Below are 14,803 nucleotides of genomic sequence, written 5' to 3'. Positions count from 1 at the left end.
CTGCAAAGCATTGTCCACAAGTCAAGTAAGATTATTCGGCAGGAAGTGCATTTGCTGGTTTATGAATCCACAGACGCTTATGGCTATGCACTTGCACACATGTAATGTGGCTAATAGCTGACTTGATCCAGAGACATTATCAAACATACCTTAGGAAGTACGATATGTTGGAATAGGAGACAAGGAATGAAGGTTCCAGAGCAAGTCAGAGCAAATTCTGATTGGTGATCTCTTTATTTTTAATAATAAGAATAATATTTACTATTAATTGAGTTCCTAACCATGGACCAGGCCCTGCACTAAGTGTTAGTAAATGTTCTCAACTAAGCCTCCAGACAGCCTTGTGCGGTGGCTACAACTTTCCCAAAGACACATTGACTGCAAAGGGGTCATGGCCATTGTGAAGGGATGGGCTGAGATACTGACTAGCAGGTGCCACAGGAATAGCTGTTTCTCGAGTGTGCTGGTCACTCACGTAGCACAAGAGTCAAGTGTTTCTTCCTCGTTGCCACAAAGAAAAAAACAAAGTACAAGGGTGCCCATTTGTTGGGTCAGTGATTTGGGTGTTGGTTGCTCTCACTTCTCTGTGTTTCTCTCCTCTCCAGAGCACGGCTCAGTGGGTTCTTTGTGGCTCCAGAGACAAATAATTATACTTTCTGGATCCACGCTGACAGCCAAGCTTCTCTGTACCTCAGTCAGTCAGAAGACCCAAGGACCAAGGTATTCACCTTCCTCTTACTTTCCTTTTTCTTCTCCCCAGTCCTTCACTCCTGAAAAAAAAAAAAAAAAAAAAAAAAAAGAATAAACACTAAAACTCTCATCTTCTACTAAGAGTTGTTATATACCATTAAGCAACCAGGGATTTTAATATTTCATTTTGTTGGGGCATGGGTGGGTTTATTTTATTAATTTTTTAAAGATTTTATTTATTTATTTGGCAGAGAGAGAGACAGCTAGCGAGAGAGGGAACACAAGCAGGGGGAGTGGGAGAGGAAGAAGCAGGCTCATAGTGGAGGAGCCTGATGTGGGGCTCGATCCCATAATGCCGGGATCACGCCCTGAGCCGAAGGCAGACGCTTAATCGCTGTGCCACCCAGGCGCCCCTATTTTATTAATTTTTTTTGAAAACTGAAATATAATTGACATGATTTGAATTGTTGAAAAAGAATTTGGTCGACTGTGTTGGCATGTTTATTGAGCACTTACTATAAGCTGAGCATGAAGCTACATCTTTTATGTTCCTTGTCTCTGTTCTTCCCAGCATCTCTGTGAGCTAAGTATATTGTTCTCCATTTTCCAGATAAGGAAATTGAGGCTTAGAAGATTATATGGGCAATCCAGGGCCACTTGGACCCTAACATAGTTAGAGTTCAAACTCATATCTATCTGACTCTAAAACTTGTGCCTTTTCTCCTGGTGTTTGGATAGACATGTAGCCAGTCTTATTTAGGAATTTCCCCATTAGCTCTGAAGGATAAGAAAAAGTGCTTTAAACGAAAAGCCAAAATTCACTAACACCATTGACAAAGAACCACGTATTCCCCCTCAAATTACTAACACACTTCTGTGAAATTGCTTTTCTGGTTGCTAGAGGAACAGCATAGATGTTGATGTGGTCAGGTCATTCTAGGTTTCTCAAATGGCTTAGTACTCTTTTATCCAGACTATCATGTAAAGCCAGGGTTTCACGCTGGCTGTTTCTGCTCTAAACACGGCCCATGCAGCCTCACCTGCATACAGCTTAATAGACAGCGCTAGAGTGAGGAGTGGAGAAGCATGGACAACCACACGCTCCAGTGTGACGGAGCTAACTTGTTGGAAAAGCAGACCAGTCCAAAGACCCTGTTAGTCCCTGTCCAGACACTTGCTGTTTGAGGAAGAAATGCCCATACGCTTCATGGCATTGATCGTGATAGGCTTCTTGGACCACAGGTGAAAGTGGCCTCCGTCGGGGTGGGCATTGCCGACTGGTTTGACGCCTGGGAGCAGAATGGGCATGAAGGGACCTGGCAATGGAAGACTCCCAAGTTGGAGCTGGTTGGTGGCACCAGGTACTACCTGGAAGCAGAGCATTGTGGGAGAGCCCCCAGCAGGGGGATGAGGATCGGCGTCCAGATCCACAACACCTGGCTGAATCCTGATGTGGTCAGCACGTACCTCCAGGAGAAGCATCAGATCCGAATCCGTGCCCAGAGACTTCCAGAAATCCAGGTGTGTGTCTCTTCTCTGCCCTGTGGGGTTGGATTCAGGGTCTGGACTCTGGAAGGAGCATCGTCTTGCCTAGTGGAAGGATCACCAGCTGGGAGCCAGGAGACTTGAGTTGTCATGGTAATTCTGCTGCCAAAGAGATAGGCTATCTATCCAATAGGGTTGTGAGGACATCTCAAAAAAAGGCAAAGTCTTATTATTAAGATAATTTTACTTGTGGTCTTAGTTTTAGGAATTTAAGTTCCAGGTAAATTCTCTTTTGGAATCTTGTTCCCCAGAGTAGAGATAAAGTCCTCCAAACACACACCCATGTGTGCATGCTCATGAGTGGGCACACACGTGATTCCATTGCTGTTACTGGTCCAGGTCCTGTCTCCCCACACACGGTGTTTTCTCCATCCGCTTTGTAAAGGACCCGAAGATCCTTTGGGTCTCTCAGTGGCGCCCCATATATGTGTTGAACAAGGTCAGTGTACTTTCAGTTGTTCACTTCTTGGAGTACAAAGATGAGTCCATATGGACTCTGCTTTTCAAGCTTAGAGTCTAAGAGTAAAACATGTACCCAAATAAGCATAGAACAAAGTGGAAAAGAACAAGTGGTGTAAGATGACCGATCTTACTTGTAACTAAAGTATAGTGAGCCTGTTGGGGAACATGTGAGGAGCAAAGCAGAGACTCAATCAGCCTGTGCTCCTGCCCACCAGGCCACCCACCCTGGGAGAGGGTGCTGGGCGGGAAGGGCTGAAAGGGGGCTGTTCAGTGGCAGCATTGAAGTCTCACACCCTAAAGAGAAGGGGGGACACGGATGAATAGGGAGATCGACATATAAACATTATCGTTTGGTGCTGACACTTGGGTTTGCAGATATTTCTAGATGACAGTGAGTTTAGACAAAACTGAAATTATAAATAAAAAGAAATAGCCAGTGGAGGAGATATGTCCCAAGTTTCTCTGGCTTAATTAGCATACGTCATTTATTCCTGTTACTCTTGACAGATGCTGACCGTGTCTGGCAGAGGGAGCTTCTTCCTTACTTGGGACAATGTCACCAGTCAGCCAATTCCTGCAAATGCCACAGCCCATCAGGTGGGAACCTTCTCCAAATAATGACAGGTGGAGGAGCTGCGGGGGAGGGGGGGTCTTTATGCCCATGGTATAAACTCTAGAGGGTTTTTTTTTTTTTTTTTTTAAACCAGATTCAAACAGCCATTGAGGAATTACTTGCTGTCAAGTGCAAACTGGAACCACTTTCGGCTAGCACCCTACTCTGGCTTGGATTTGAACAAGGTGTGCTCTCCTTGGCTTGACAAATGCTGATCCTCCATTGTCTTCTCTGTTTCTTTTTCTGTAAAATGGGAGAAATCTTCACTTTCTGCTACCAGAGTCAAGAAAAGTTGTGGAAACTGGATTTGGACACAGTGGCCAAGAGAGTGATGACATACGCGGGAGGAAGCCGCTTGGTGTGGGTGTCAGAGAAAGAAAAGCCATTCCCCCTGGGCTGTCAGGTGGAGCCAGGTGCTACCCACGCTGCCCAGTGGGGAAAGGGCAAACCACACAGGCGGAAGGAAGACACCGCAACAGTGTATCTTATTTCATTCAAATTGTATCCAAGTAAAGGAATTGTTACATGAAACAGTCATCTTACCAAATTCTAACAATGTGAGGGCAAGTTTTTAAGATACTAAGGTGAACTCACTTACAGTCAGCACTCCTTGTCTCTTTGCTTCTCAACTGTTTTTGATGCCATGGAACGCAGAGAAAATCGTAATAGATTTTCGATGCTCCGTGGCAGACAGAAAGGGGTTCTCACATCAGGAGCCTTCAAGCCTTTAAGCACAAGCCTCACCCCTGCTCACCCAAGGGCTCAAGGGCCCCTGCCATGGTGAACTCATAACCCAACTCCTCTACACATGTTGGAAGCTCTGTCTTATCAATCTCCATGCTGGTCTTCCTGTTTTATCTGCTGCCAGGCCCAGAAGGTTCCAGCTTTGAGGGGGACCTCACCAGTGGGACAGAGCCCTTCTGTGGGAGGTTCAGCCTCCACCAGCCTCAACGGCTTGTCCTAACACCCCCAGCTTCCCAGAAGGGCTACCGGCTAGATCGGTACACGCATGTAAGTAGCAGCCCTCACGCTTCCCGCTGAGGTGGGTGGGGAGGGGTTGACGTTACTCTGTGGGGTTGAGACTGGGGAAACAGAAGCACGAAGGACTGATTGCTGTGATCTGCCAGTGCATTTCAGGCTGAGGTTCTGGGTTTCTTAACTGCTGTGTCAAGCGGTGAACCTGTGGTCCTTCATTAGTTAGTTGTTACATGAAAATGAAATGCCTTTGTTTTAACTGTGAGACCTATGGGTGTTTTTATGTGCTCCAGTATCTTCTTTGCTCCTTAGGAAAGAGTCAGACTATCTGGTTTTGAATTTTGACTCTACCCCTTACATGTCCTCAGGGTCTTGCTTTAGTTTACCCCTCTGTGAAATGGGTTGTCATATGGTCTAGAATTGTGGTGGAGATTAAATGAGATAATCTACTAACATGTGCACTGGTTAGGACTCTGTTAAATGCTAGTCGCTGTTATTTATTATAGTTTTTTTTGTTATTAATAGGTGGACTGGCACATTTCTTGAATAACTTCTATCCTTTGTGCTAAGCTCTGCCATCTTTCATAAAAAGAGTGCAGCCTGTTTGCCCTTTGGGAGCTAGAGGGAGCCTAACAGGTTGGCTGAACTTATGGCAGTGCTGGGGGGTGGGTGGCAAGAGGAGCCTCTTTTAGCCCCGAGATCGTGTCATTCTTTGATATTCCTCAGAATTCCATCTCCTATCTGTTCCAGTGTTCAGTCGGTTCTTAGTGGAACTGCTGGGGGAGTTGGGATTAGACGGGTCAGGTTGGGGCGCCACCCATCTTCTGGCCTGCCCTCTGCAGGACAGGCTCCCAACACGGGTGATTTTGCCCGCTTGGGGAAGATTGGCGATTATGGAGACGCTTCTGGTTGTCACCCCTGGGGAAGTGCTACTGGCATCCAAAGGGTAGTTTCTAGGGATGTTGCAAATCATCCCATAATGCACAGGACAGCCCTCTCACAGAAAAGAATTTTCCAGTCCGAAAGGCCAACTGTGGGGAAAAAAAATCCTGCTATAACGTCTTCTTGTGACAATTTTACTAAACTCAGAAACCAAGGATGTCAGCGAGTTAGAGTTCAGGAACTGAGGCTCAGAGAGGTGAAGTGACTTGCTCAAGGTCGCACAGGTAACTGGGTTGGAGCAGGGGTGTTCTCACAGAGATACTCTACAGTCCTCACTGCCAAGCACAACTCTCTGTGGAGTCAATCGCAATTTACTCTGTTTGTCATTCCAGTGAGACTAGTAAGCTGTAGGAGGATGGGAACTGGGCTCGCTCTGTCTCTCACAGCACGAGGCAGGCTCCTAGGGAGGGGGACCCTCCTGAACAGCTGCTTCTTGCACTCATCGAACTCATACACTGTTTTGGTGTCCACAGTTGTGCCTTGCATACAAAGGCCACATGAATAACATTCTGAAGGTGACCGTATTTTTCACAACCGACTCTCAAAACTTCATTGAGAAGAACATCACCTGTGACTGGAGTCTTGTGGGGACCCGTCCCAACAGGTAGCTAATCTGTGGGGAGGTGTGGTGGGAATTCCGCCAGCTGGGATGATTAGCTCTCTGGGGGACAGGGGCCCGTGTGAGGTACTAATGATCTCTTATTTTGGGCCTCAGATAGTAACCTGCGGTTCTTTGTTTTCTTTTTTTTTTTTAAGATTTGTGTATTTTTTAGAGAGAGAGAGAAAGCACACACACAAGTGGGGGGAGGGACAGGAGAAGGAGAGAATCTCAAGCAACCGCTGACTCCCTGCTGAGTGTGGAGCCCGATGTGGGGCTCGATCCCACCACCCTGAGATCATGACCTGAGCTGAAATCAAGAGTTGGCCGCTTAACTGACTGAGCCACCCAGGCGCCTCTTCACTTGGGATTCTGAACATGTCTTATTCAGCTAAGAAGTCTGATTTAAGAGTAGTTAGTTCGGGCGCCTGGGTGGCTCAGTCATTAAGCGTCTGCCTTTGGCTCAGGGTGTGATCCCAGTGTCTTGGGATGGAGCCCCACATTGGGCTCCCTGCTGGGAGTCGGCTTCCTCCTCTCCCACTCCCACTGCTTGTGTTCCCTCTCTCGCTGGCTGTCTCTCTCTGTCAAATAAATATATAAAATCTTAAAAAAAAAAAGAGTAAGTTGTTAGGAATATAAATAAATATATAAAAGTTATATATATATAAGGATATATATAATGCATATATATAAATATATACTTTTTAGAAGTACTCTGGCACTTTTCGCAGGGATAGAATGATAGAACATCATATGTGGAAGAGATTTTAGGGACCGTTACTTGACATCGCAGATGAGAAAAGTTGGGACCCAGAGAATTTGTGAGTCACCAAAATTTATACAGCAAGTAGACAAAGACTCTGCAATAAAACTCAGGCATCCTGACCCCTTGATTTGGTGTGCTTTCCGCATAGGTCTTGTGGGTTTTGTTAAGCGGTCTTAAACCTGAGTGAGTCCGGGAATATTACTCTTCTCTGTGCTTAGAGCCTAACATACGACCTGCCTGAGATACATAATTAATACTGTCGTCTGAAAATGGTGCTGACATTGAGTGTCATGAGCAAATGATTGCCTTGAAATGTGACTCACTCGTGTGATACCACAAGTCTAACTGAGCCTGTCTTGGATGGGATGCCTGTACCCAGGGCACACAGGACTCTTGGGGTGCAGGGGTTCTTGGGGTGTCTCTCCCGACTGCACAGGCCACAGGCCCCCAAGGTGGTGAACTTGGCTCTTCGGGAAGGGGCTGCAGGGGCACACGGAGAGGTCCATTTCTGCTGGGGGCTTGTTTTTCAGCTGGCGGTTCACTTGCACTGACCTCTGGGAGACTTGTGTGCGTCGCTCGGCGTATCTCCAGCCACCTCTGGCAAACTCCCCTGTGCTGGTTCATCGGATTGACCTCTTCCCTCTGTCTCAGGAGACAGGGCAGTTCTATGTGGATGAAATTATTATCACGGACACGAACATAACAGGTGATGATCGCATCTGCTCTCGTCAGGGGCCTGTCTATCAAATGCTGACCTCAAATTTTTCTGCTAGGGGCGGTTCTTCTTTTAATGCAGAGGGAACAGGTGATTCGCTATCTTGTCTGCCTTGGTTCTGGAAAGAAGATGGGTTTGGGATTGTGTGCGCTTGGTCTCTCTATCTCTCTTGCTAATTCCCTCACCCCCTTTTTATCCAATGCTTGCTCTCGCTTCTGTGCTCTTACCTCAATTTTACCACTTTCATGCTGAGAAGCCTTGGTTTCCTCATCTGTAAAATGGGCATAATCAGGGCCCCATCTCATTGAATTACTGTGAAGGTTAACTGAAGTATAGCATGTAATTAAGTCATTACAGGTCCTGGACCATGGTAGGTGCTCAATAAATATAAACAGTTGTTATTACTATTACCATTATTATTGTTAGGCCAGCAGGATTTCTCCACTTGTCCATGAATTAATATCTGTCATGCAAAGTGCTGGAAGGAACAAGGCAATATCTGGCCCTGTAAATGAGACCTTCAGCAACTCATCTATGCATTTAAGGCAGACTCAGAAAAGTGAGAGAGTAACCGTGTCCTCATGAGAATAGGCTTGTCCTGCTTTCTGCCTATCCACATTCTTCCTACTCACCATTCGGAGTTCAAGCCTGGCCCTTTCCTCTAGGAAGTCCCCCTTGATCTCCCTTAGGCACAGAGGCCTCCCCTGACTTTGCTTGTCCACGAGTCTTATGGACAAAGAGCTCATTACGGGTCCTACAAAGGCTGGCCAGGTATGATGGGTACACAGGGGAAGAGAAGCCCATGGCCAAAACAGAATGGTGCAGTCTATCCCCTGGGGCTTCAAGGCTTCCAACTTTTGCTCACTTTCCCTTTTCCCTTTATAGTCTTTTGTCTCAAAGTTATAGAGCTGAGGGCAGGAGAGCTTGGAGGTGGGTGGCAAGAGGACTCACTTTCGGCTTTGAGATTTCATCATTCTAGGATACTCATCACAATTCTATCTCTTATCTGTTTAACCCGTTTAAGTGTTTTAGGGCATCTGAGCTGAGTTATTACTGATTTTAAACCTTGTTCATGTTATGGCACACATAGATGATGATAATATTCAAATGGTGTGCTGGGACAACCATTTGAATTTCTTGGGGCCCGAGACAACTGGTTGGGCCCTTTGGTGCCCCCCACCAAGCACTGTCCAGATTTCTGGAGTCCTGAGAAGATCAATATTTCACACACTTGAACCATTGACTGGGAACTCAGGACTAGGTGATCAATTCTGTTTCCATTCTCTCCAATCCCCCGAAATCCAGGAGCCAGAGCCCCTGCTCACTGCCCCCACCCTTTAGCCATCAAATGTTCCAGTATGTGGAACCATCTAGGTGAGGGTGAGGGAGGGAGGGGTGGCTTGGGTGAAACAGCCTCCTTCCCACTTTGTCTAGTTTCCCTGCTGGCGACAACTTTGCTTTGAGGATTAGTTAATGGCAAGATGAACCCTACAAAATCAGGCCTGATAGTCATAGTTAATTGAGATTTATCTGATTAGCTTCACACTTTATATTCTCTCACCTAATCTCCTCTAGGTCAGTTCCTTTTACCTAGTGGTGCCTACCACTTACTTCTCACTGAGATCTCAGAAGCCCCTGAAGTGGTCCTATTATCTCTGCTCTATAGATGAGGAAACCAAAACTAAGAGGGGTTGAGTAGCTTGTCCCAAATCACACATCTAAGATGTGGGGAACATTGGAATCTGGACACCAGAGCCAAGCCTTCAATGACTCTGTACCCAGCTGAGCAAATAAGCATTTATTGAGCACCTACTGTGTGCGTGGTATTGTGCTAAATAAGCAGGGGATGTGCAAAGATGCTGTCTTTACACTGTCCACTGTTCCGATTACAGTCTTGGGGAAGGTGTGTCCCTTACCCAGGGGAAGAGCATATTACAATGTATTGTGCTGGTCATTTTGAATCTGCCATCCCACTAACCGCTCCCTGCCATGCAGATTAATGTGTTATGATTCCCACTTCACAAATGAGGAAACGGAGAGGTTATGTTGATCAGCCAAACGGTTACCTAATGGAAGTGAGAAATCAGGATTTGATCGGCAGTCGGTTTGAAAGCTTGCACTGTTGGGGCGCCTGGGTGGCTCAGCCGTTAAGTGTCTGCCTTCAGCTCAGGTCATGATCCCAGGGTCCTGCGATTGAGCCCTACATCCGGCTCCCTGCTCAGCAGGAAGCCTGCTTCTCCCTCTCACACTCCCCTTGCTTGTGTTCCCTCTCCGTTAAATAAATAAAAAAAAATCAGATGATGAGTAACCTTAATGACATCTGCTAAGTCCTTTTAAAAAAGAAAAAAGAAAAAAAGAAAGCTTGCCCTGTTTCTGCACACATGCTGACCCCGCTCTGTGGATGGGCGCTCATATATCGCTAGGAGGCACCTGTGCACCCCTTGTTCCTGAAGAGGATCAGCTGTGCATTCCCAGAGTTGCCAGGAGCCTTGAGGAGGAAAGGAGGAAGGGGTAGCAGTCCATGCTGCAGCAGATTCTCTGTGTGGGGGTGCCTCGCATAGCATCGGGAGGGAGTTAGCCTAGCGAGGGGCTTTGCTATGGAATTAGTGTTTGTCTCCCTAAACCATGACCCTACATTTTCCTTTTGGTCTGAAGCCGGGTCCTCCTGCCTCCTCTTCCTTTGCTTTTCATAGTGGCAGACAGGTGGGAATCTGCTTGAAGTGGGGGCTGAGACATAAATAACTCCGCATCTGCCCCTGGGATTTTCCACCAGACACCAGTTGCTTGTTAATGATAGGATCATTGGTCTCTAGTTTCTCAAGCAGATTCCGGAACAGCTCGCCCAGGTGGGAATCTGGTGGAGTCACTCTGTGTAGTGGGATCCTCTCCAGTCTACAATGTAAGCTTCTCGTTGGTGGAGTGTGGCCGGGAGCTCCCACTCATCAATGCAAGGTAGGGAGCGGTCTTTGCTCACTCGTCCCTTTTTAGGACTGTCAGTTGGCCTTTGGGGACACAGACAGAGGTGGGACTTTTATCAGGAAGAGCTACCTGACTTGTTGCCTAAAACCATGGTTCTCAGTCTTAGGAAGGCAGCAACAGACTCACTCGGAAAGTCTTATTAAAACACAGATTGCTGGGCCCTAACCACTCCCTCTCTAACTCAGTAGGATTGAGGCAAGGCCCGAGAATTTGCATTTCTTTTTTTTTTTTTTTATTTATTCGACAGAGAGAGAGACAGCCAGCGAGAGAGGGAACACAAGCAGGGGAATGGGAGAGGAAGAAGCAGGCTCATAGCGGAGGAGCCTGATGTGGGGCTTGATCCCACAACGCCGGGATCACGCGCTGAGCCGAAGGCAGACGCTTAACCGCTGTGCCACCCAGGCGCCCCGATAATTTGCATTTCTAATGAGCTCCCAGACAATGCTGATTCTACGGGTCTGGGGACGACACTTTGAGAACTAGTGTCTAGTGAATTTGTTTTTAAGTAGTTGTATTTTTATGCTGTTCAGAGCTTCTCGTTACCACTGTTTTCAGTTTACTTCCCTCATTCCATCTCCCATATATTTATCTTACTGGAATCTTTCGAGGGGAATTGAAATACTCGAAGGAACAAAAACAACTGTTTCTAACAACTTACCACCAGATGGCACTAGAGGCCCATAAGCATTGCGGCTTCTTAATGGTCAGCAGAGTCCGGCCACGGTTTATAGAGCAGTAACTAAGGATCAGGCTCTCCCCAACTCCTGGAACACGTGTGCTCTAATTCGCTCTTTTCATTTTTCACTTAAACCCCGGTAGGATGAAAGAATTGAGATACTTTGCCTTTAACATTTTTCTTTCCATCTTTTTCTAACATGTTCCAAGATGAGCTCTTCTCATACCACGCTTGGTTTGGTGTATAAAAGGCAGGCGCAGAGAGCTTGATCTGTGGGCTACTCTCCTTGACTTAGTGTTCCACGGCCCGCTGGGCGGGAAAGACATGCAAACCATCAATAGAATCAAGGAGTAAAGGAGCCCAGGTGGTGGAGGGGGCTGCCATATTAGCCAGCCTGCAGTCCTGCATTCCAAGTGCCAAAGCTTTAACTCAGGAACGCCAGGGGCTGGCTTGGGTTACTCTGAACAGGTCTACAATGGAATGGTCCTGGCAACCTTCCTTTCTGATATTTCCTCAAATACCTTCACTCCTTCTGGAAGCCTCCTGCCTCAGCAAGACAGGAGCCCCTTGGACCGGCCTCTGCTAGCTTCGTCCCCCAACACAGTACCACTCTGTTTCTGTAGAGTTGTATTTCTGTACACCAGCATGCTGTTCTTAAATAGTATTGATAAAGATCATATATGTTCATTGTGGAAAATTTGGAAAATACAGAAAAAGACTTAGAAGAAGATAAAAAGTCACTCATAATCCCTCCGCTCGGAGGTAACTTTTACTGACATGTCAGATCCATATTCTAGCTCCCTTTTCCCTAAGCAGTTGTTGTATACGTACACATGTATACACATTTTAAAGTGTACATATATAAAGTATATAAGGTATACATATAGACTTTTTAAACCTCAAATTGGGACCATATATTACACACTATATTTGACAACATGCCCATTTCACCTAATGGTATAAATTGAGTATTTCCCCCTATCATTGATGGGGAATGGTATGATTTTTTCTAAAATATGATTTCATTGGCTGAACGGTATTCCATCTCATGGTATGTCATGATTTATTTGACTAAAATAATGATTTATTTGATTAAAAGCAAGATTAGGCAGGCAGTATATTTGTACACAGGCACCAGCTGAGAAGTTGCCAGAAGGAGAGGCCTGTGTTCCAGATGGGGATACAGAGTGGGGGGAAGCATCTGTGGAACAGGGCACTGACTCCTCACTTGATGATGTGAATGGGTCAGAAAATACCAAGTTCTCTGTCCACTCTGTGCTTCGGGGCCAGAGCTGTGGAGGCCAGAGTCATCACCTTTTACTCTGGGTCCCTGTGGGTCCAGAATCAGTGCAGGGGCAGGGTGGAACATTCTGTAAGATCCTAATATTTGGGGCTCCTGGGTGGCTCAGTTGATTAAGTGTCTGCCTTTGGCTCAGGGTCCTGGGATTAAGTCCCGCATCAGGCTCCCTGCTCACCGGGGAGTCTGCTTCTCCCTCTGCCCCTCCCCCCTGCTTGTGCCCTTTTTCTCTCTCTCTCTCTGTCTCAAATAAATAAATAACACCTTAAAAAAAAGAACCCTAATATTTACAATGAACTTCTCTGCTGTGATGGGACAGGGATATCCAATATTTGGGAGGTTGAGTTTGTGTCCTGGAAACATGGCCGACTGTATGGTCTTTGAGATGGAGTGAAGTTCTGTGTAGAGTGGCACTTCTGGATGGTTACTGTGGTTAAGGCTTTGTTTTTGACATGCCACAGCTCTGTGCCCACTGAAGGGGGAGAAGAAGGAGCCAGGTTGGTCCAGGTGACAACACAGAGGATACAGAGGACAAGTCCACCTTTAGGAGGATACTTTCGCATCCAACTTCCTACGACAGTGATTCCTGGTAAAGGGGCAATTGGAGTGCACCAGTGTCTCATTTCCATTTTTAGGGGCATTCCCAGGCAAACAGCATCCTGAGAGATTGTCAGGCAGGGTGACAGTCTTAAAGCTATTTTGTTTATTTTCCAGCGTGTGAAAGTGGCCTTCTTAAAATTAAAGATCTGGACAATACCAATACCATATTATTGTTAAAACAATCCCAACTTTTTAACTTTGTAGATGTGGAAACTGAGTGGATTAGCTTCCTGGGGCTGTCATAACAAATCACTGCAACCTTGGTGGGTTAAAAGAACAGAAATCTGTTCTCTCAGATCTACCAGGTTCTGGTGGCTGCCTGTATTCCATGGCCACGTCTCTCCCACTCCTGCTGCCATCGTCTCATTGTTTCTTCCTCTTCTGTCTCAAAACCTCCTCTGTCTCTCTCTTATAAGGATACATATGATTGCATTTAGGGCCTACCTGGATAACCCAGGATAAACTCTTCCTCTCAAGATTCTTAACCACATCTTCTACAATATAAGGCAATATACACTCTTTTGCCTCAAGGAAATAGTCATAGGTTCCAGGGATTAGGACATTGACATATCTTTCTGAAGGCCACCATTGAGCCCAGTATACTGGAGCGTGCCCAGAGGTTATACAAACAGTTGATGGCAGCCTGGATGTGAACTCAGGTATTTGATTATCCGGTCAGTCCTATTCTCTCTAGAGTTTCCTAGTCCAAATTCCATGGTAGCTATGGTCCTTCTGAGTTAAACTCCATGGTGACACCATATGCTATTGAGAATTTAAATGGTCATAACAATGTAGAAAGACCTTTCAGATGTAATTGGCATGGAACCTTTTCTAAATCCTTAAGAATATACACATTTCACAAAGGATAGCGAATAGAAGTGATGACACTATTGATTTGGTAAAACCCTAGGAGAATCAGAAGGGAGGCTCAGGAGAGTTGAAGGGTGGCTGTATAAAAATTGGCATGTGGTCCAAAAGTCTTCTGCCTTCCCAAGAAGAAAGATGGCTGGGCTTGCAAGAATCTTCTCGGGTGGGAGGAGTGGCGTTTTTACTCTAATAGGGCCACTTAGGACAAACTGAAGGCCGTGGGCTATCGGAGTCTGATAAATGGGTGAGTAAGTGTCAGCAGTGCCCTGTGTCTGTGAAGTCCATCCCTGCATCATGCTTCCCCTCTCTTGAGCTGCAGGCCGTCAGTAGGTACGCTTCCTGACACCATGTTCTGTTACAATGTTCTTCACACCACTGCCAAACAATCCAGGAAAGTCAGCCTTAACCTGGCCTTTGGAAATGGTAATGGCATCAAATGATTTAAATGTAGAACAGCATTTTTTAAAAGGAGGAGAATTTTGTTTGCACTTTAGAAATACAGAGGTATTTTCTTAACACTCCTAGGCCATGTGGAATTCAAGAGGAAGACCCTTAATAAAAGGCGTTCTAGGTTAAGGGTAAACCCATCTCGCTTGGTTGACAAGCTTCTGAATCTCACTGGATCTCATTTTCTTCACCTCTAAAACAGACATTAGGATACCTAAATGGTCTGCCTCACAGGGTTTTTGGGAGTAGCTAATGAAATGGAAACTTTCGGTAAAGCAAGAACCAGGGTTCAAACACGAGCAGGGCTTAAGCACAGAGCGCTGTTATTTCTCTGTGGGGATGTGGAATGGGGAAGCAGGTGGTTGGGCTTAAAAGAATTCTAATAGAGAAACCAAAGTTCAATGCCAACATTCCTCAGCTGGGTTGGCTAAGTTTTTATGGGTGTCAGCTGCTATGTGCCTCCCCCACTCCCTGTGAAAGGTGGCCAACTTTTCTCTGTTCACAGGGCTAGCTAAATTTTTCCAGGGAAAACCCACTATTTAATTAGGCTTTCAGGCATTACCAGGGTGTCTGGAGTGTATATTTGGAGTTGACAGTGGGGATGGTTTTGTCTGATGTGACTATGCTCTCT

At 46.1% G+C, this 14,803-nt stretch overlaps 1 protein-coding gene across 1 annotated transcript in view; it reads left to right on the top strand.

Annotated features, from left to right (window-relative positions):
* The window catches only part of PKHD1 (PKHD1 ciliary IPT domain containing fibrocystin/polyductin), a 431,701-nt gene that overhangs the window by 27,252 nt on the left and 389,646 nt on the right, over window positions 1-14,803 (top strand). Inside the window, 9 exon segments of the mRNA XM_040643571.1 lie at window positions 606-720; window positions 1,933-2,211; window positions 3,205-3,294; window positions 3,405-3,495; window positions 4,179-4,321; window positions 5,701-5,831; window positions 7,122-7,297; window positions 10,120-10,258; window positions 12,720-12,847. Coding sequence (XP_040499505.1) covers window positions 606-720; window positions 1,933-2,211; window positions 3,205-3,294; window positions 3,405-3,495; window positions 4,179-4,321; window positions 5,701-5,831; window positions 7,122-7,297; window positions 10,120-10,258; window positions 12,720-12,847 — 1,292 coding nt within the window.

This window comes from Ursus maritimus, unplaced genomic scaffold (genome assembly GCF_017311325.1).
Source record: "Ursus maritimus isolate PB19 unplaced genomic scaffold, ASM1731132v1 scaffold_29, whole genome shotgun sequence".
In the NCBI taxonomy this organism is placed as follows: domain Eukaryota; kingdom Metazoa; phylum Chordata; class Mammalia; order Carnivora; family Ursidae; genus Ursus; species Ursus maritimus.
This window is presented reverse-complemented; position numbering and strand designations above follow the sequence as displayed.